This window comes from Anser brachyrhynchus (genome assembly GCF_964034855.1).
Source record: "Anser brachyrhynchus genome assembly, chromosome: 4".
Taxonomy (NCBI): Eukaryota; Metazoa; Chordata; class Aves; order Anseriformes; family Anatidae; genus Anser; species Anser brachyrhynchus.
Genome location: NC_137698.1, coordinates 18,583,991 through 18,607,758, shown reverse-complemented (window position 1 = coordinate 18,607,758; position 23,768 = coordinate 18,583,991). Strand labels below are relative to the sequence as shown.

The window sequence follows — 23,768 nt, the reverse complement described above, 5'->3', positions numbered from 1 at the left end:
GAGAGTATAATGCAATGTTGAATCAAAGCAAAGCGAAACATTCCTCTATTGTTTTATTCTCATTTTGTTTGAATGCATTCTTATCCTGATGTTTAGGAAAAGAAGTGACCAAGTAATTATAGAAAAGCAGGCAGTATGACCAACAATATGCTGTTAGTCACCATTAGCTCGTATTTCTTCTTCTTCAGCCGGATAACTTTAGAAGAAAGTGCATAAATTTGCTGTGAAAGTAGTTGGAACCAACTTACTGTCAAAATGTGCATAGAGAGAATCTGCCAGTGTGATTTTAACCATCAGAATATTAGCAGGGAGCAGCTAATACTGTACAGGATATTCTGCTAGGAAAGAGGAATTCATCAGAGCTCAGACAGAAGCTAGTATCACAAAGCTGCGGGGTTTAGCAGTTACCATTTTATCAGAATTTACAGCTGCACTGGGTCTCAGCGAGCAGTTCCTAGCATCCACTAAATAACTTTTTGCATTATTACAGTCTTCTTAATTCACGGAAGAGACCAAGAGCTGGATTAAAAATGTCAAAGCCTTCAGTTCCTCAACTTTTACTTAGTTGCAGCATATATATTTTCTCTGCTGACAGGAATTTGGAGGATTTTGAATAAGCTTTTTTTGAGCACACTGCTGCCTATCCAAGGGGTGCCCCCACAGCAGATGGCATGTCCCATTATACTTTGTTTTCACCTGTCTTTCCTTGTATGTCCAGCTTTTTGATACAGAATTCTGTGGCAGAAAAGCACAGACATCTAAAAAGATCAAAAAAGAGCACTCTTGTGATGAAGAGATGCTCTAATGTAAAGTACTTACATGTCCGTGTTACACAAAAAAAGGATCAATGACAGAAGAACTTGAATGATATATACTGCAAAGAAAATTAGTTTCAAGTGCATTTATTTTGAAATAAACAAGAATATTATATGCGTATCTTCATATTCTACATTACATAAATTATTATTAAACACAAGAAAAATACTCTTAAAAACTAATCTGACATTTTCACATTCTATTTTATATTAAGTGCCTACAGTTAGGAACTATATATAGAAAAATGATAAAATTGTCTCTAGCCAGCCTTGAAAGCAAAGTGCACTATTGCGTAGGGTAGTGGAGGAGCGAAATGATGACGGTGCTGCTGCCTTCTCTGTGGTGAGGACCACTATGAAAGGGCAGCAGGGACTGAAGACGAAGGAGGGGAACCCCTTCATTCACTCCCTATCCTTTCTTCCCATTTTTTGTCCTTCATCACTGAAGTAGCAAATTGGGCTTTGCATACACTGACAAGAAGCAGTGAGACAGTTCTGCGTACCAAGATGATACATTGAATACCAATGATTCCCTAAATGATCACATGGGGACTGCAGCTTATCCATGTTCTGTTGTGTCAGTTCAAGAACCTCTATACAAATTTTTCTTGATTTTTGTTGTCAGTGGTTTAAGCAGGTCAAGGTGGAAATTTGGTAAGTATTCATCAAGAAATATAAATTAAAATAGCATCTTCCAAAAGCTTTCTGAACTGGCTGTTTCTTAGATTAAAGCCACACCTAAAAAGACATTCTAATTAGCTTTTCTTTTTTTAATTTTCAAAGTGGAATTTCTTAAAAAACAGCCTGCTTTTCATTTTGTTTTAATTTTTAAATAGAGATAATTCTTATGATAAATTAGGTATTTATGAACTTCGGTGTACTTCCACAGATGCTATATATCTTTTCTACTTGCATGCAGTGTTAAGATGGTATTCAAACAATGTGCACTAAACACAATTTTGAAATGTTTGCTTACAAGTACTTGGAGTACTATAAGATTTAACACCATTATTTTGGTTTTATTTTGTCAACCAAACAAAATACTTGCCTTTCTGGTAACATTAATTTATTTACATTGGTTTTAATGTGTGTCTATCCAGATAGAAATCTTTCAAGGCACAGATTGTTCCTAAACAGATTTATTTAAGGTCCAGTGAACCTTTTCAAGAATGATATAAAAATTGTGTTCATGTTTCTTTAGACCTAATTCACACCACATAATAATCATTTTGAAAGGGTGTAAGAAAAAAACACTGCTCCTGAATTGCAAAGAAAAAAATTAGAGAAGAGAAAAAACAAATATAACAATGTCCCTATGACTGTTTCAGTAACACCTAAACGTACAGGACATAAAAGGTCATGATGGCTACTGACTGCCTGTAGTCTCCATCACCTTATTAAAACCCAATTTACGTCTAATATTTGATGCATAATAATAAAATAATATAACTGAGAATTACTATGAGCTGCTGCATGCATTTGTTTTCTTTTGCTTTTTAGTTTGACACAAACACAAGTTATTTAACCATTTTTCAGATGCTGCATTCCAGAGTAGCAAATTAGATGACAACAATTTCTACTCAATACCATGTCTTACTTCATATAAAAGTGCACTATTCACAAGAACACATGAAATTTTACTCTAAGTGAATTTATACATATGGAAATACAGTTTAGAATAAATATTATGAAGTGTGTGTTACTTAACATGAATTTGAATATTTTGACTTTCCTTCAGCATATTGCTCATATAATATCTTAAAATCAATATAATTTTTTTAAAGATAAATTAATAAAAATAATAGTAAGACTTAGAGAATCTGAACATTATAGTCCATACAGTACCTCTCTCAGGTAAATACCTATCTTTCACATTATGACCATAATATTATTACCATTTTCAAAATAACTGCTTTGTTATAGCTTCTAAGAGTTTAATTTGTACATTCAACTCGTATGTAATTGTTATGCTACATAACGCATTCTCATTTCCAATTCAGCACAAACATTTAGTAGTGTTCTTCTGAAAGCAAATTCACAGTCTAAGTTGATATGGGCAGTTTCTGTTCATTGCCAAAATGTTTTCTTACCCAGGTGTAATACTTCTTCTTTGTTTTCCTTTACATGACAAACATCTCTCAAAATAATGACAAATATTCAAAATGTGATCTTAAAAAAAAAAAAAAAAGACTTCTGCCAATCAGAGGATAGTTTGTCATTTAAATAAATACATACTGAAAACTGGTTATAAGGGTTCATAACCAGTACTTTTAGTGGAAAAGTTGTCCTCTGTTTTCTAACACAGTTGGAAGATTCACAATTCACCTGGGTTAGCTTGTTCTTCATCCAGAATTTATAGGAATAAATATAGTTCTAACCAGTGCACGTAATCCTTATTTCTTTCTTTATCTTAGCATATCTCGTCTCCGAAATTGCTTCCATAGATCTCTGAGATGTTCACTGGTTACAGTCATCACACAAGAATAATATTCCTTCCAACCAGACTTTGGACTCTCCTGTGAAAAGTGAAAACATAGAGTTGGAAAAAGATATTTTTCACTCTGATACTACATTAAATTTTACTCAGACTCATACAAACCAGATATATGCTTTAATGTTAAAATAATGAAAGATCAAATACTTCTATGGCTCAAAAGTACTTAAAATGAGGGTTATAAACCTTTAAGTAGGGTAAGATTTCAAAAAACATCCTCACCTCACAGCACACAGCATTCAACCAAAGCCTATTTGTATTAAAAGCTATAGGAAAGGACTATTCCTATTCATTCAGATGTGTCTCCTATTCTCTATATAGTTTTGTTTCTTCCTTCTTCATGTTGACACTGCACTAAAAAGTTCACCTCTAGCATGCACATAGACACCTACTGATGTTCATGAAACTGAGGCATTAACAAAGGCCAAATATAACAAAGGTAGATGATATGAAAGCTTCTTTATACTAGGTTACCATAAACCTAAACTGCATTGTAGCTCAGTAACATTATTAAGCACCCATTGAATGGAGAGGAATAATGGCCAAAGGCTGTCCTGGGAGACTCAATAGCCTGTATGCTGTCTGCAGGCATCACTGGACCTCCTTATTTCTTCCACTATACCTAATTTCACAAGCCTGTTTTGATAGTGTGTACACAAAGATGGAGCAGGATAGCAACTAGGGAAAGAAGCTAAGGGAGGAACAACAATTGTCGATGAGTCACAAGCATTTACAAGTAATTTTCAATTGTAATCCATCAGCATCTACAGGAAAATGGTTACAGTGTTAAGGTGAGAGACTGCCCAATAGCTTGTTTTGGTTAAACTGAGTGAAGCTGTGAAAAATATCGTGCCATCGCACAATACCAACCATTACAGAATGAAACCTATATTCCCAAATATCCTTATTACTATCCTTATTACTCATCTTGTATAATTAAAAGCATAAAGTATTATGCAGAAGTTGTAAATACTCAGAAAACAATCTAATCCACAGCAGTATATATCACAGACTTTAAATATTAGAAACAATACTTACAGTAATAAGTAATTTAGTTGAGATTTATGGTCAATTTTATTTAAAAATGCATTACTTGTACAATGCATCGCATTATTTAACAAAAGCACATTCAGTTGATTAACTGGTGCTTTAAGATATGCATTTACTTTTTATTTTATTAAACAGATTCAGAGAAATGTTCATGAAAATCTGTAAAAGAAATGCTGAACTACATGAACTGTTCACCTACTTCTAAATGTATACATTTCTGTTGTATCTACTCTCAGTGTACTAAACTTACAGAAGAAACATCGTGTCACATTGCTCTCTGATATCTTCCCATTCCAGTGGAATATTTTCCTCCCACTGTATCCAGAGATGTTTTTAAGGGTCTACTCAATTTTAGCACCAAGTCTGACTTCTGTAACTGCCAGTTACATTTGTAAAATGACTAAGGTGTGGCTATCCCACACTTCTCACTTCTTCTGCTTTGGAGATGAGTTAAGCACCGGCCACTTCAGTTTTTATTTTTATTTTTTTTAAAGCTCTCTCTTCTGATAGACGTATTCAACTACTGTATATTAGTAAAGTATGGAAACTAACAGCTTTCGAAGTATTAACTACATGACAAACCAGAAGACAGAATCACAGAATCACAGAATTGTCTAGGTTGGAAGAGACCTCCAAGATCATCTAGTCCAACCTCTGTCCTGACACTAACAAGTCCTCCACTAAACCATATCACTAAGGGCTACATCTAAATGTCTTTTAAAGACCTCCAGGGATGGCGACTCAACCACCTCCCTGGGCAGTCCATTCCAATGCCTAACAACCCTTTCAGTAAAGAAGTTCTTCCTAATATCCAACCTAAACCTCCCCTGGTGCAACTTTAGCCCATTCCCCCTCGTCCTGTCACCAGGCATGTGGGAGAATAGACCAACCCCCACCTCGCTACAGCCTCCTTTAAGGTACCTATAGAGAACAATAAGGTCACCCCTGAGCCTCCTCTTCTCCAGGCTAAACAACCCCAGCTCCCTCAGCCGCTCCTCGTAAGCCTTGTTCTCCAGACCCCTCACCAGCTTAGTTGCCCTTCTCTGGACTCTCTCGAGCACCTCCATGTCCTTCTTGTAGCGAGGGGCCCAAAACTGAACACAGTACTCGAGGTGCGGCCTCACCAGAGCCGAGTACAGGGGGACAATCACTTCCCTAGACCTGCTGGCCAGGCTGCTTCTTATAAAGGCCAGGATGCTGTTGGCCTTCTTGGCCACCTGAGCACACTGCTGGCTCATATTCAGCTGCCTACCTGTATTCCCAGGTCCTTCTCAGCCAGGCAGCTTTCCAACCACTCATCTCCCAGCCTGTAGCGCTGCTTGGGGTTGTTACGCCCCAGATGCAGGACCCAGCACTTGGCCTTGTTGAACTTCATGCAGTTGACCTCAGCCCATCGGTCCAGCCTATCCAGATCCTCCTGCAGAGCCTTCCTTCCCTCGAGTAGATCGACACACGCACCTAATTTGGTGTCATCTGCAAACTTACTGAGGGTGCACTCCATCCCCTCATCCAGGTCATCGATAAAGATATTAAAGAGGACTGGCCCCAGCACTGAGCCCTGGGGAACTCCACTAGTAACCGGCCTCCAACTGTATTTGGCTCCATTCACCACAACTCTTTGGGCCCGGCCATCCAGCCAGTTTTTAACCCAACAAAGCGTACGCCAGTCCAAGCCACGAGCAGCCAGTTTCTTGAGGAGAATGCTGTGGGAAACGCTGTCAAAAGCCTTACTGAAGTCAAGGTAGATCACATCCACAGCCTTCCCCTCATCCACCAAGCGCGTCACTTGGTCATAGAAGGAGATCAGACAGAAGATAGTAATTTATTGTTGAAGTATGAATAAAATTAAAGTTCTAAATTCATGCTTAAGTCTTTCACATCTTTCTCAAAATGAAATTTCCTTCCCCAATTCAAAACGTTTTTGTTTTACCTAGTATTACTTCCTAAAAAACTTAATTAGAAATTTTAAAACCCCACAAAATTCAGATCATCTAGCAAACAGTTTTTGTAATTCAAAAATCTTAAGGTATTGAATAAATCATTGGGATATACATCTCAATTTCTAGTTTTACTATTGTGACAGAGTATTTATGCCAATACTGTAAAATTCAATACAATCAGAATTACAGCTTAAATACCTATTACAGTTACTGAATACATAGTTTATCAAACAGTATGTTTAAATGGATTAGAATTCCTAATGAAGTTGGCCTTTAGCATCCTGCTTCAGAAATGAAAAGAAAGCTGGAGAGGGACTCTTTGCCAGGGACTGCAGTGATAGGAGAAGGAATAATGATTTTAAACTAAAAGAAGATAGGTTTAGATTAGATGTAAAGAGGAAATTCTTCACTATATGGCAGTGAGGCACTGGCACAGGTTGCCCAGAGGAGCTGTGGATGCCCCATCCCTGGAGGTGCTCAAGGTCAGGCTGGATGGGGCTGTGGGCAGCCTGGGCTGGCAGGAGGTGTCCCTGCCCATGGCAGGGGGTTGGAACTGGGTGGGCTTTAACGTCCCTTCCAACCCAAACCATTCTGTGATGCTGTGATTCTGAATTAGCTCTGGAAGGGCTTTGTTAAATATTTAATGGATAGCCTTTTCTTAAAATGTTCAAAGTACAGTCGTCCTCTCAACTTTACTCATCAATTCTCTCCTGAAGTTTTTTTTTCCTGTTCTCCCTACAGTACATACAAAGCAGTACACCTGCTGATGCCAAGCCAGGTTCTGTGCCCTGCAGCAAGAGCAATGTAGAAAGACAAGCTCTCCAACAACATTGTCAGCTCTTTAGACCACAGGGAGCTTGTATAATTGATCCCCAAGGACAGATTTTAATTATTTATTATAAGGGTATAACATTCTTTATGCTGTGAAGCAAATGGCATTTATGCAATTTAGAGAGATGCACTGTTCAGCACAATGAACTGTTTATCCCATTTCAGAGTGCCAATTCAAACTATGGTATAGTCAGTGGTAAGTATGCCAAAAATCTGCATTTCTTTCATCAGAGTTCTAAGTTTATCACAGAAAGTATATCGAAGCACAATGATCTTTACATTTACATTTGGAACAAAGTAAAATTCAGTAAAACCACATTGTACCTAACCTTGGGATGCGTTTGCAGCAGATTTTTGTATTTCACATAATTTGTGTTCTGCATTTTGTTCCATTCTGTACATCAGAAACTGTACATCAGACTGAAATTTAATTAACAATTGAAACTTCTCAATTTCAAATCCCCAGCGAATCAGTCTTCGTTCTCTTTTCCATTTAAAAACTAAATAGAAAATAATTCTTTTTAGTTCACTTTCGCCTCACACTGCATAGCAAAGACAAATTTAGTTTCTCCTCAGTAGCTAACTCTAAACCACTTCTTAAATTTTTGACTAAAGTTTCCATTTCCATTAACAAAAGTTTGTAACTATCTTTAAGAAATACTTGTAACGTGAAATTATAAGCTATGTAACATTTTACACAAAAGGAACTCAGAAGAGTTCTAGATATGTTAACGTAATCCATCACAAGAGACAAGGAGCAGTTACTCAAGAGATGAGCAGTGGCTGACTAACATGTCTGTAGGGAAGAAGGAATTTTACACATACGAGGCTTATACCACAGTCTTCACTGCTCGAGGAATGGATATCTGATATAGTCCTACACAAGCAAGCTTTTGGTACCAGAAGCATTCTTGTTATAGCACCCAGGAGTTCCAGGTGGCAAGAGTAGGCTAAATTAACCAGCAATCTCTACACTACTATCATGAGGTTGCCTGTGATCATGGAATTGCACTCGGAATTACTTTGTTTTCTCTGTGCTGTCTCCCAGTGTGTACTGTAGACATACTGTTATTCAACTTCAAAAATTTCCCTTGAGAATGACTTTATACAGACAAAATACAGATAAAATCTCCCTTTATAAATCTCCACCATGTATGTGTGTAAATATCTGTATATGTAAATATATGTTTTCTTCTTAGAGTTTACTCTATCTTAACACACAATTTATTGCCTGAATTCAGACTCTGTCAAGATGTCCAGGTATGTAAACTTGATGCATTTATCACAGTCTCTGTTTTTGCCACCAAACTAATTTTATTAGACATGATGATTAGACATTGGATTCTTTTGTGTCACTTTATTTTGCTCCAGTCAGTCACATAACCTTCACTGAAGGTATCAGGAAAGCATCATGACTGTATAATGTTTTGCCTATGCCCTATAACAGCTGTTCGCTATCTTGAAAAGTTCAGAGTTTAAACAACACTTGTGCAATTACAATGCAGATTGTACCTGGCAATGTAAAATCTAAAAGAAAAAAACAAAAACAAAACAACCTAATCAATGGCAGAATTAGTGGGGACAAAGAGACACAGCATGATATTTAAAGATACGGGAAAATAAGAAAGGAAATTCTGAAAGAGTCAAAGTTTTAAAGAGATGAAGTTACACACATTTTACCTGAAGCCACAGATTTCCTCTTATGTGATTGTTGAGCTAAACCAACATTTTAGTAATCCAAGTATTTCATTAGCTATTTATATTTCCATTAATTGGGTGGAGAAACTAGACACTTTGTTAAGATCAATTCTCCTTTTTTGTTCCTTATGTACTAGTAAAATGTTTCAATATTTAGGTTATACTAACTATATGTTAACAGTTAATCAAAATAATAAAGAAAGAATCCTATGGTTATTATTATTTTAATGTAACAGTATAGTGTATGCAGATGAAATAGAACTCACGTTGTTCTGTGAAGACAAATCAGCTGCATAAACCTGGATATGCCCCAAGCTATCTAGTAATAGTAATACTGCATTTCAAAAAAGCACCCTGCTCAAAAGATGTGACACTTCATTGGAAAAAAAAAAAGGTACAAAAAGTACCAAAGATGACAGCTTGGGACACATGCCATGGGGATGTGTCAGCAGTTTAAATATTATTCTCTCTTCCTTACCTATCTTGCACAGGCATCTACAAAAGAAAAACATCAGAGGGACTGGTGAGCTGGTGGGCTACCAGTACAAGTAAATGGACCACACCTCTCATCCTTAAAGACTTGATTTTCCACTGTGCTGGAAGCCAGACACCACCTCTGATAAACAGGATCCAAGGAAATCCTGCTGAGTGATGCTATATTGCTGCCACACTGTTTAAGAGATGTTTAAACCCAAGGCATCCAAAGATGGTTATTAGACAAGAAACCTCAGCTTAATATAGTGCCTCCAAATTAAAAGCATTAGGGGAGCCATAGTCAAAACATCTGAGTCAAGTGCACTTGAGATGCACTGACTGCCCCACTGGTCCAGTCACAAACCACTGGCTATGAGGTTTTGTTTGGTACATCTCTTTGTTACTCCACATTGCAATATAATAAATCCGAAACCTATATTAGCTGCTGTTGCATTAGCTGCTTCATTAGCAACTTCTGCAAAGGCTATAAACATAAACGGGAAAAAGGTGCTGGCACCAAAACAGTGAACTGCGAAGGAACAAACTCTTGCCTTATGCAAAGGAGTTTAAGATTCAAGCAAACATTTCTGCTGTGTCCAGAGGGTGACTAGTGGTTTTGCAATATGTCTCCAGAATATCTACACTGCGGTTTTTACACTTCACAATACAATTTAATTGTAAGAATGAATATTCATGTGGTGGATACACAGAAACAGCCATGGTGGTCATGTGCGGTCGCAGTGCTTATTTTTGAACACTGCTGATGTAGAATAAATTGTGCCAAAACCACATTTTTGTTTTCAAAAGCAACTGTATAAATCAAAGCAGAATCAAGTTACTTATTGGCCCTCAGAGAGAAAAATTTGCTTTTACAATCTTCATTGGTAAATATTTATTAGCTCTAGGTACCTGAGAAATTATTGAAAAGATGATCACAGGACAGACAGAAAACAATAACAGGAACTAGAAAGGAATAGTTTTCCCTATTCCAGACATAGCACAAAGTTGCAATTGGCTTACAAAACATTGACAGCATGAGTTAGTTATTGCCAACTCCAGAATAAAATCCTACCACTTCAGTCAAAAACACAACGTGACATTTTCAGCTACTACATTGCTTACAATCAGGTAACTTAACTCCTGAATTCTGAAATGGGAAACGAAGCAGTGACAGTTTAACATTCAGCCATTCCTGCAAGCATGCCAGCACACTCAGACTGGACAGCTAACACATACCGTAATTTATCTGCTATAGAGTTCCTTCCTCACGCAGGATTTGAAAGTAGTATACCTCTGTATAGGTTTGTAGCCCTGTGGAGCAGAAGATGGAGAAGTGCGCAGATGCAGACAACATGTGAAAGCAGCCAGTTAAGCATAAGACAACAATATCACGAAAATACAAAAAATGGCTTTAAGTGACGAATAACTAGAAGATACAGTATAGTATTTGCTAGGTAAAACCTTTATCATTTAGTCATCAAGGAGTGAATCTTTCAGTTTAAAAATTTAATTTATAGAAGAAGGGGAATCTACTTGGATATTTTTAAACTGAAAAAAAAAAAAAAAGGAAATAACTTTTAAACCAAACAGCAAGCAGAAAAAAAGCTTTTCATTTTAAGTTTATGGCAATACTCTAACTGACCACTTGATGGCAGATTATATACTAGTGTGCTTCAAAATAGTAAAACCATAAAAAGTTTCAGATTATGATATTGTGTTCCAAAAAGACAGAAATTTCATTTGATAAACTCTTTAAGACTTTTGTTTTCTCAAAACCATACTTCAAATACATGTTAAAATGAACATTTATAATGTTTCTATAAGGGGTAGTACCTGACTTCAAGTTCATAAATTTATGGCTCAGTTTTTAAATAGGACAAATAGGACACAGACCTTTCAGAATTCCAGTTTCATCACACTTAAGTAACTCTTTGCTCTTGCTTTAAGTGCCTTTGCTTTAGTTGGATTATATAATTACAAATGCCCTTTTTTTTATAATACATGGTTCTAGTAACGAGATTTGTAATAAGCTCAAGATTCTTCTGGGCAAACATTTTCATAAAGCTACTTTAAAAAAAGTTGAATTACTGAGTAGAAAATGTTAACTGTGAAATCACAATTCACATCATAGGTCTGTTTTAATCTGTTATTTTGAGATGTTTTTAGAATGATAATCAGGAACTACACTGACTTGGGTAGGCATTAATTGTAAGATACTTAATATTAAAATCAGGCATTTACACTTGATAACGCAGGTTAAAATTTGACAAGGCAAGGATTTCCACGGAGCTACAAACTACTGCATAAGCGGAAGCTATAATGTTTTTTGATTTGTACAATGAACTGACCAAATCTTCATATAGTTTCAAAACATAGTTATTAACAAAGAAAGATTAGTGATTTGTTAGTTTTGATTTAGCACAAGACAATGTTTGAGCCTACCACAATGTAGGAGCTAAAGAATAATTTTTTACTTGGTCTGATCACACTAAATACTGTACAACTTTAAATGTACAAACAACAGGAAGCACTTAATAACACTTTCCACCAATCGGTTCTGGACTATAAGTTCTTATGTTTCTTCTTGTTCCCCTTCTAAAACAATATGGGGGAAGGAGCTGTTATTAAACTTAAAAGGAGGATTTGTGCAGAGTTTTCACATCATAGGCCACTACCCACACACCCAGAAAAATCAGGTTTGTGTGATACTTACAAAACCTTTCTTGAAGTGGTTAACCGACAAGTTTGGTACTTTACCTGTCTTGGAGTACTACTGAGCAGTGAAAAGAAAGCTATTTTTTTTTCCTGAATAATCTATCAAATCTGCATGTAGGTATGTTAAAAGAAAAAAAAAAGAATATGGTATTTTTGGTCACTGAGCTATAGGACCAAATCATGATCTCTTTCTACACAATCCAGGAGATATCCAATATCTAATTAAAACTAGACTTAACATTTACGCATGAAGGTGCTACTTGTCTAAACATCATTGCCTATCCTTCATAGTTTTTATACTGTCCACTAGAATATTTTCAAGTGGCCTAGGCAAAAGAAAGGCACATGCATAAATTTAAATAGTGCTGGATGACACTCAAGAATTATATGTGATTTCTGTCATGCATTTTGTGAAACAGAAACATGTAAAACACTTACAAGAATTGCTTAGTAAGCAGACTGTGCTCTGGTTAAATTAACGTACGCTGCACATTTACATTTAGTAAGCAATTAAAACATATAGCTGAACGTCTTGAAACGGTTATGAAACAATCATCATTCCCACACCATAAAGGATTTGAGGACCAACAAGAAAATAAGCTCATCACAAATGTAGTGGTTGTTATCCACACTTTTACATTAGGTCATATTACAAAAATAACAAGTAACCTATTAGACTCAACATCACTTCACAGAAAGTTCTAAAATTGCATTTAGAAACCTAATTAAAAATGACTAAAATTACATTACAGAAATAATATACTGAAATGTGAATTTAGAAACCATTATATACTCCTTACAGAGAGGTTAAAGTTCAAAATTTATGCCTAAGGGATTAGGTTGTAGGTAAAAACAGAATTTTGCATTTGGTTAAAAATGTTAACACCTGTTATATGAAGAAAAAAATGCAACTGTTATTGATCATACACTAATTTAATTTTTTTCTGCTACTTTACAATTGCTACAGTGTACTATACTACAATGAACCTGAAGAGGGCAGTAAGGCCTATACATTCAACTAAAGGACAAAGTTCTGTGTGTGATTTACAAGCTTGTTCCCTAGGAAAATTTTCTGCAAGTAATTTCCTGCCCTCTAGCTTCTTGTAATTTTATGTGTTAGATACAGGCTTAAATTATCAAAAGCAACTTTGAAGCAGAATATAGTGTTGTTCAGTGTAACTTCACTAATTCTTTATTTGAAAATTTAAACTATCATATGCTGCAATTCTTTCCAACACTCATTGTCCACATTTGGTATTTTAAATGTTTTAAAACAGCTGATGGACCTTTAACTGAACTGCCTGAGTTAGAGAGACAAACTCTCTTTCCTGAAAACAACCCAGGCATAATTAATATCCTTGTTAAAACTCCTAATGTTAATCAATCAGTTGAATGATACAGAAAAAAATACAGTATGCAGTGGATTGCTCATCTCCAATCTGATTTGTTTGACTGCTTCAGGATTTCTCTAACATATGCTTAAACATATAAACATTTAGTTTGCAACATATTGATGCTTCAGATCACAAAGTAAGTAACAGTAAGTAGTGAAGTCAATTAAAGTAATTACAAAAATTAAAAACCTTACCCTAAACCCTCGATTAAGTCTATCTTTCATAATGCCGATAAATTCTTTGTAACTCAATTGGTCATCTCTGTCGACATCAAAAATCTTGAACACTGTGTTCACCAAATGTGGTGAAAGCTTCACACCTGTGGCTACATACACAGCACGCTTGAATTCATCTACATAAAGAAAATAGCAGAAGAAAAAATAAACACAGAAATTTAAACTTGAGAAACTTGGGATTAGGAAAATCATGTAAAATTTTAAATTAAGCTTTCACACTTAAGTACTCAAGAATAATAAAACATGAAAAGTAGAATTGAATTTCACAGGTCTAAAATAAGTAGTTCTCAAATGGTATAAAATAATACGTACGATATCCTTTATTTTGCATGAAATACAATAGCACACATGTAGTATACTATATGTATCAAAATCAGAAAATTTTATTGTAATTCACCTTACATTACATTTATACTGATGATATCTACTTAATTAACAAGAAACAGAACTTGGGAAATAGAGCACAGAGAAAACCATATACTCCTTTAGTAAGGCCACATAAGGTAGGACTACACTGGTGCTAACTTGTTAGACACACTGAGATGCTACTTGGAGTGAGCACACAAGTTTGACATCTTCACATGGTTGTTCATCTTGCACTCCCCAAGCATCTCAACTGTCGTGTTAAGCATTTCAGCTGGTACATGCCTTTCAGTGCCCACTTACTGATTTGTTCAAAAATATGTCTAATCCCTCTTTGAACCTCCTGATACTGTTTCCTTCTATGAATTTCACAGCAGTGAGTTCCACAGACCCACTGTGTAAATAAATGCTTTTGTTTGCTTGAAACTGATCTCTTACTAGAGTCATCAAGTACCTCTTAACTCTTGTATTGCAGGATTTGGTGATAAACTTTTCTGCATTCTGCTTATCCACCACTTACATGATTTTGTAAAGCTTTATCATATCTCTTACGATAATTGAGACTTTCCCTTTCAAAGCTAGATTTCTAGCCTTTTTAGCATTTTACCTTAGATGCTAAAACTAAAAACTAGGACTCATAGAACTATTTCCTCTCTGTTTTTGTCAACAGTTCAGTATCTTTGTCAACAAATGCAATAATTATCTGACTTTTTAATAATACTTACCCTGACCTATGGAACGACTTGCAAAATTATACATTTGCATTGCAATTGTAAAGTCCTCTAGATTGTTCAAGAACTGGAAAAATGATCTAAACTCATCAAATGTGATACCCTAATGAATAAAAGAATATGTGTATTAGTACCATTAGAATTATCAGTAGTGGTGACAAGTGAATAAACAAACCTTGCCATTACATATGTCTACTTCATTTAATAATAGATAGTACATTCACCAAAATAAAAGTTTCTACTGCAGTTAGTGAAGTAAAGAACTGTAGCCACCTGAAGAATGTAAGATGTTTTTCCTGTTTGCCAATGCAATGGACAGTAATTCAAACTCAAAATACAGTCAAAAATGCTGTTCCACTACTTAAGGCAATCTTAAAAATTCCATGAGGATTTTTATGATATGGCAGTAGATACTGAGAATAAGAGTTCAGGTTTGTATAAATATCAGAATGTCTACTACTCAAAACCTGCAAACTACTACTAATTCTATGTGTGTGTGCAAAAATACACTGAATTCATAGACACGTTATGATCTAATGTAAGCTCTATACTTTAAGTTGAGGGTTTTACATATCCAGATTTAGCCGCATAAATCTCTTCAGTTGATACTCTACATTTTACATCACAGGGCTTGTTCAACTTTAATAAAAATGAAAAAAAAAAACCCCAAACCCACAAACAACCTTTTTAATTTTGATCAGAATTCAGATTTCTTCTGTGAAGGTGCTAAGCTGTTAAAAGAACATTTTTTTTTTCTTTTCTTGTGGTATTCTACTTCCCTCTACACATTCAAAGTGCTGATAATTTACCTCTAAATCATTTGTGAAAGAAATCTTAAACAGACACTTTGATTTGAGGACTGAATTAATACCTGCCTCTCATTTGCTAGAATGGGAATACCTTTCTATGTAAAATAAAAAAGTTCAGTTTCCTTTGGACAGATTATATTTTAATACAGCAAATAAAACTGTTATATTAGTGCACAAATTCTGTTAAAATTCGTAGACTTTCCTTGGAAGCTGATATTTGTAGTAGTTTCAGTTAAACAAAAAACATCTAGGAACCATGAAAAAACGAGCTTCATACAATTTCTGTTGCACTGCCTTGGCTTTATATATTAAAAGCTATGCAGACCTTTTACAGAGTACTTAGAACTGAACTCCTCAACAGCTAGACTGGCAACTCAGGAAGGGTCAGTGAGTGTAAACTCTGATCCCACCCATACCGCTTCCTCTTACACCTAATCTGGTACAACAGAGACAGCCCTGCCTTCCCTTTCCATTCCCCAGCCATTAAAAAGAACCACACACCCATCGATAATTATGTATGTGACCCATTATTAAAACTATAATACATCTAGATATGAATCCAATGAAAAAGAGAAGTCAGAAGAAAAGGTTTTTTAAAATCTCATTGTTAGAAAATTGTTTTTTCAAGACTTATGTTTTTTGTTGTTTAAAGTGAACTTGAATGTAATATAAAGCTTCAAAAATACTATTAACTAAATCACATAATGAACACAAATAATTTGATGTTATTTACTCTTCTACTTTGTATTCAGGAAGAAATCTGAAAAATGGAAGATGCACAGATTATTATCAGAATTAATTCCTGGTGCAAATGAGATCTGTGACAGAATCTCAGAACTTCAGTCCAGCAAGGCTATGTTTTCACCTTGATGACACTGGGACTTGGTGCTGTGGCCCACTGCTGTCCTAGCTAAACAGTTACCTTTTCTTCAGGAATCCTGCAGCGCATGTTTTCCAGGTAACTTGATGTATTTTCCACATTTGTATATCTCAAAAGAATATGGGCAAAGTCTTCCTCACTGATGGTGTTCATCCCATTAGAATAGGAAAGGAATTCTATCTCTAGAACTTCAGTTTGTAGGTTGTCCATAAATCTGAAGCATAAATATGAAGCAATATATAAATAGCACATGGCTTTTTATTACAGAATCATAACATATCCTGAATTGGAAGGGACCCGCACTGAGTCCAACTTCTGGCTCCACATAGGATCAGCCCCAAAATCAAACCATATATCTGTTTGATTTTGTTAATTGCTTTATTTTGCTCTTCGTATGTGTAGTACAGAGGAAAAATAACATTTATATCCTATATACATTATATACACAAATGCATAAACTATATGTATAGTAATGTAATAAACATTAATTAGAGCATATAAATATTTCTTTACAAACAATTCATAAAATTAAGACTCACCTATAAAAATCTTCAAAGTTCAGTTCAGCTTTTCCTTTCTTGCCAAAAAAGTGTACAAGCAGTGTTGTGTCTGACAGTGAACTTGTAGTATCATCAGCACGCTTAAATATTAGAATAAAAAAAATTAAAGGCCATTATTGGATCAGTTACAGAAGGATAATCTGGGAATGCCTATCAACACAATAGGCCTTTCTATCAAAAGAGTTTGTATGTTTTACGTTCACAGCATTAAAAAAGATTTTTAGTATTAAAATTAAAGTTAATTTAGTCACACAATTTCCAGGCAGAAGAACTTTAGGCTGTTAATTGCATTTAGTAGAAAACACTTTGAACAACAATCTAATATAACGGTTGAATATAATGAACAGTCTAATGTAATACGATGAAGGTGGAAAAAAAGAATAAAAAAACAAGCTCTTGAGAAAAAAATGATCTAGTCAGTTGAGGTAAATCATAAGAATAACACCCTCTGCATACAATCTCCTCTCCTTTCTACTAAGCAACTACAAAGATATTAAAAGTAGTTACTTCATATAATCTTATTTTATATTTCAAAATTATTAAGTATGGAACTGTATTCCAGAAACAATCAATAAGGTGTACGTTATTTGATTCTGTATTATAAGTAGCAGATGACTACAGATCACATGTTCCTGTCAAAAGAGATTGAAAACAACAGAATTGTAAAAAAATAAAAATAAAAAAAAATTCCATGGAGGGATATTATTTTCATTTATTCTCTTAAGAATATTCATCATCTCCAGAGTATGTGGTCCCTGCAGAGACTTTTTCCTTAATAAATAAAATATCAACTTCTAAGGCATAGAATGAGAAGAGTAGAAGCAACTAATTTTGACCATTTGTTATAGGAAGACTTTTAAATATGTGCAACATTTTTTTTAACTATATAAATATTCATTACCCATAACTGTTACTGTATGTGCACTGATTTTACCTCTTTTACAAGAGGTAAAATATTTTATACTGAGGAGCTAGAAAAATGGTTCAGTAAAGTAAGGGTCTTAAATAAGCCATAGTACTCCACCATGGGAATGTCCTTCTGTTCTTATGCACATCTGCCAACATTTGAAATTCAAAAATATATGTAGTTTTCTTGTGCACCTGCCTAGGGAGAAACTTCTGTCCAAGCTCCCATTTTCTTACAAAGACAAGATCTTATTTAAAAGCAAAGGGTGGGAGGCAGTAGTCCCTGCTAATAGCTTGCCCTGGACGGACAATCAGCAACACCATATTTTTATGAAAGTATGCCTACCGACTCCACTCTTGGAGTACAAAATAGAATATACAGTACAGAAACCTAGCAAGTATTTAGAAGGTGACTTTTATTATAAGTATTATTATAAGTATTATAAGTATTATTTATCACCATGACAGATTATAAACATACAGGATTTCTTTTAAGTACAGAAATCCGTAAAGATCAGCTTATACAAACCTGCAAGCAGCACTCAGAATCCTTTAAGTCTGACTTTATTTCCTAACTGAAGAGATCATGTATTTATAATAATGGAGAAACTCTAAATGAGGAAACTAGGAAAAAGTCTCGAGTGTTCTTGAAAAAAACATTTCAGATCTACATTCTCTGAAATACAGTTTGTTAACTTCACATTTATATACTAATTTGTAAGAAAGGTAAAATGCAATATTCATTAATAGTATTTATGAATCAACAACTAGGAAAAACATGAGGCGGTAAAAACACAAAATCTTTCCTTTTAACATCCAAGAGCTAAGAAGTAAGAAGGAAACATTTCTATACTTCAGTATAATCAGTGTAGGATTCTCAAGATTATATTTCATGTGCTCTAGCTTCCTCTTTATTCTCATATTCTTCTCCAGGAAGAAATAAGATGACGTAGTGTATATATAGAGAGAGGTATTTCATGCCTTTCAGTTAAGTCAGTGAGCAAATTAATTCAGAAAAGTAATCACTATTTGTCTTTTAATATTGTTATCCTCCACTACAGGACACAATATACTGAAACACAGATACTCTGATTTCTTATGTCTTGTAAGCAATTAAATCCCCAAGTACATTCTAACAATTTCCCTCAAGTACACTGAAAAGATATCAAATGTTAAATTACAGCCTTTCATCTTACAAAAAAATTCAAAACCTTAGACTTAGGTTGCATTCACCCATACCTAAAGAACCATTTAAAAAATACAATCTGTAAGTCTTTTCACAATTCCCATTTGGCTAGCCTCACCAAATGAACAAACAACCAAAAAAAAAATCTAAAAACCTCCCTAAAAACCTCACCCCAGAAACTCAACCCTGTATGCTTCTCCACAGAATTACAGGCAATGAAAAACTCCTTCTACATTGATAGGACTATATATAAATTCTCTCTCTTAAGGGTAAAAACATAAGCTTTAGTCACTTAAAATTAGTTTATTATTCGCTATAAAGTTAATGTTCTATTTTACATCAGAGAAAATTAAATGACCAAACCCACTTCCATATATAAAAAGATGAAACTATTTTGATCCAGCTGTACTACATTGGAAGACTACTATTACTGTATTATTACTATAAATATTGGTCTAAAACTCAATTCTGTAACACTACATTGAGATTTTTGCAAAAGCAAATCAATTCAAGTTGTTAGAGGTACAAAGAAACTGTATTTGATACCTGGGAAATGTAGATTCTACCTTAAGAGAATAATCAATGACCATGTTTTGTTTAGCCTACAATAATGAAAACTGAGGGCTATGACTATTTTTATAGACACAACCATGAGTAAAAGAATAACTAAAGGTGAAAAGGCCCTCCTAGAATTAAAAGGCAACAGACTAAAGGGACTATGTGTAAATTTAGCTTGGAAATTGGAAGAAGTCCATCCAACTCCTCAGGTTATAGAATAGTTTCTGAAGAGGAACAGCATGGACAAAATACAAATTACTTTTAATATGGAGTATACGTTGTTTATAAAGCAAAGAAAAAGACTATTTTACTCCGTAGGTCTGTTTTAGTTCTATGTTCTTTCTCATTACGATCCTGCTTATGAAGCATATCACGAGAGAATCAGCGAGGAGTTGCTGTACATCCTTTAATGCCACAACTAGAAAAGCAATCAACTTCACTGCATGGGGCACAGAAAAGCCTAAATAATCTAGTTTTCTGACCCTCTTAAGTGATCAGTACAAATGTCTTATTCAAGTATTTGAAAGTAGATCATGAAGCAAGAATCTTACTAGAATTTAAAGAACTACAGAAATTTGACAGCTCAGGGATATTGCTAGTCCTCCATAATGATTTTGTAATATTCAATAAGATTGAGAAGTGTTTTCGTTACCTTAAAATATTCCCTTTTTGATCCAACAACTGTGCGATACTGTTTTTGTGAAGATAAGCTTTAATAACATGCACAAAAAGCACATTAAGGACCTAGAGATTAAATCCTTAAGGGGCTTAACTCTCATTTAAATTGTCACATCAGTGGATCAAATCTAAATGACAAAGGTTTCCTGAACCTTCTCTAACTGTGAAATAGTGTCACTGTTAATGTTAGAAAATGCTTCCTACAATAAGGACTCAGGACGACTTGATTTTCCAACTTTTTCAAAAAGTAACTTTGCTTTTACTTGGAAATGAAAACTTTGAGTTGTTGCACTTCATGGAATCAAATCCGTTTCATCTGAGAACTTTCAGATTTAAAGAAAGTAAAAGGAGGAAAAGGAACAAAATGCATGAAATAAGAGAACAATCAGAACAGAAATAGATAAAATAGCAATGTGTTTATGGACCAGAGACAGAGGTTGCCTTATACCTCCGCAAGGTCTGAAAAGAGTGCTTGACTTGTGCTACGTCTCAAAGTATCCCAGTAGCTTCTGGGGACAAGGTCCTCTCCTTCTGTTTTAAGAACCTGCAGAAGTTTCAAGAAGCACAATAAAACAACAGGTTACAGACTTTTAAATCTTTCCTAATTGATCCTCAGAAACAAGGCTTGATTCTTTTGCTTCTACACAGAGAAATCTCTACCCAGTTATATGACACTTTGTAAATCAAAGCAATACTGGTCCATTATGGCTATTTGATTTTTACTTATGATGTGGCTGTGCTGAAAGTATCACCAGACTCCACCTACCCAAAGTAAGCAAGCTAGGGAAAGCAGAGAGTGATTTTTTTTCTATAAGTACACGTGAAAATGGCCATCTAAACTTTGTATTTTGCTGTAGGTTTTTCCTCACAATTTTGTTTTGCCTAATATATTAATTTTCCATCTTACAATAAGAAATTTATTTCCTTATTGATCCGAATATAAAAGGCATCATTCAAATTGTTATATAAATTTCATCCAATCACCTGGATGACATTCTTGTAGGAATAAGGAAAGGTAAAAATCAAGCCTAACAAACCTAACTTTAACCGACATACATATCAAGAAAACACTAGGCAAATGATGAACAAACTTACCTTACTTAAATGAAAAATAGGGTGTTTAATTTCTCCAAGGAAAATATGCTTACCTTTTTGCTCTGAAATAATCTGCATTATTTTTGGTCGCCTGAAAAATCCTCCCTTTTTATAAGCATTCCTTTATCTTGCAATTAGTCTTGAAAGATCTATGTAATACGTTTTTGTTTTTTTTCCCTCCCCCAAAGAATCTAGGGGACACAATCCTGATGAAGACAGCAGAAGGCTAATCTGAATTTGGTTAGGGTTATTGTAACTACATGAATTTTCCTCCTTCCTCCAATTAATCTTAAGTAGGTCTCCCATTTTCAGGACTCCCTACTCATGTCCATATGGGCATGCAAGTCAAAAACACAGAATGAGTTTAATCTTCTAAATATGATTTTTTTTTTCTTTGTATCAGCACGTATTGTTCTATTAGACAATTTACACTGATCGGAATGCTGTGCAATGTGTAACACACACCATTATCACGAAGAATACTGTTTGTATTAATAGTTCACCTTCAACAAGTTGAAGGGTTACTGTGTCTGTGTATTTCACATTATGACAAAAACCAGAAATACTAATATACAAAACTCTTTAGATAGCTGAAATATAATATGATTTCCAACCTTCTCTTTTCCCTTAATGTTCGTCAGTACAATAGCTTCTCAGGTAACAGGTCTTCAATACACTTGTAATATTTCCACCAGTGATGCCATTACATGAGTGAAGGTATTATCTAAGAGCTCTTATCAGTGCAGTGAGGCTCAGCGCACATGGGACTGTCATGTATTAATTTGCCTCAGCTGTATTTCACATATATAAATAAATGAATCTATGATATCTGTAATTCGCATTTTTTATGAATAATGCTCTTAATACTACCAAAGCAATATTTCAGCACTAAGTCAATATGTAATTTGATAAAAAGAGAACCAATAAAAATACATAAAGATATTTAATATACGGTGTTGGCTGCAGAACATTGCAAAATACTTGCTGGAAGGTACTAAATAATCTAAAATATTTTAACTTGTCTACTGCTTCTAGAGCTTCTGTTATGTACTTTCTCCTCTATCCAATTCAATTCAGCTCCTGTGAATTGTCATCAAAGAAACGTGACAAGTTACTAGGAATTATAGCCTTATTTAATATATACTACACTTTTATTTCCTTTTTGAAAAAATCTGGTTTTATCTTTCTCTTATGGTAGAGTAACAGTCCATATGCTGTTCATATTCACATTATTCTCATACATTCTCAAAACTCCGTTTAGTCCTAAATTTCTAAATTTAAAGAAATTGTTTTACTTCAGCGCGTACAGGATTTGGTCCTTATGGCATCAGTTTCCCTCTAACATTTATTTATATCCCTTTGATATTTACTAGGCCATGTGTTAGAACACCTCATTCTTTTATGCATACAATTCTGTAATATATCTATCTTAAGTACTCACTGAATTTATTCTCTTACTTTAGCTAACAGAATTAGTACTTTAGGGCATGCAGATTTTATTTTCCTTACATGCATCTTATGACAATTACTACATTTCAGTTTGCATTTGGCTAGTAAAAGCACTCATGCAATACATGCTGAGCTAGTCTTAACACACAATTGCAGTATGCACCAGATCGTGACTTAAAAGAATTAACCTACAGAAATGAAAATACAAAAATATTTAAACCACTTAAAGCTGCATGGCATGCACCTTATGGCTTATAGACCTTGACACTTCTCAGAAAATTACAAGTGTTGTTAAGGATAAGGTGAAGAAAAGGGCCCAACACAGTACTTTTGCACTATCTCAGACATTTTAGGGCTGTACTTCCTTGGTCTCAAGTATCTTCTACTCCCCAGGACATTAAGGGAAAAACTGAAAAGGCCACTACAATTCTGGTGAATACATTCAAAAAACCTGAACATTCTTTTTCTCTCTTGCCAGTTTCATCTCTTACTCTTCTAAAATGATCAAAAGTAAGTTTACAGTCACCTACATAATGAAGTTTTTTTTTTCTGTAAGATCCTTTTCTAGTTCATCACTAAAAGTTCTTGTTTGTTCTGTATGTGAAGCACAAAGGCTCTCCTTTTTTTTTCCTTTTTTTTCCTCTTTTTTTTTTTTTTGACAGCATAGTAGGGGGCAGATGACGAAGGTGAAGGTTTCATATAACTTTTGCTATTACATCACATTATACACAAGGAGGCAAGACAGACTCAGGCTTAATGTACCTAGGTTAATTAACAAGATGGCTCTACAATTTTTTAAGATCTATTTTGTCCTTCTAAAAAAATACTAATTCCTTCATTTTATATAAACAGTGAGAACAACCTTTCATTCTGGTAGTCTGGTCTGTTTCTGAATGCTTGCAATGA

At 34.7% G+C, this 23,768-nt stretch overlaps 1 protein-coding gene across 6 annotated transcripts in view; it reads right to left on the bottom strand.

Annotated features, from left to right (window-relative positions):
* Positions 1-886: 886 nt before the first annotated feature.
* The window catches only part of MICU3 (mitochondrial calcium uptake family member 3), a 49,637-nt gene continuing 26,755 nt past the window's right edge, over positions 887-23,768 (bottom strand). For 2 of the 6 annotated variants that reach the window (XM_080589562.1, XM_080589561.1), the window contains 7 exons: positions 20,767-20,862; positions 16,970-17,070; positions 16,473-16,644; positions 14,736-14,844; positions 13,606-13,763; positions 10,539-10,613; positions 887-3,331 (listed from right to left, as the gene is read on the bottom strand). In XM_080589562.1, the coding sequence (XP_080445688.1) occupies positions 10,545-10,613; positions 13,606-13,763; positions 14,736-14,844; positions 16,473-16,644; positions 16,970-17,070; positions 20,767-20,862 (705 nt within the window). In that variant the 3' untranslated portion in view covers positions 887-3,331; positions 10,539-10,544. The remainder of the gene's footprint in view (positions 3,332-10,538; positions 10,614-13,605; positions 13,764-14,735; positions 14,845-16,472; positions 16,645-16,969; positions 17,071-20,766; positions 20,863-23,768) is intronic. The other 4 variants (XM_080589560.1, XM_080589559.1, XM_080589564.1 and 1 more) reach the window with 3 other exon arrangements.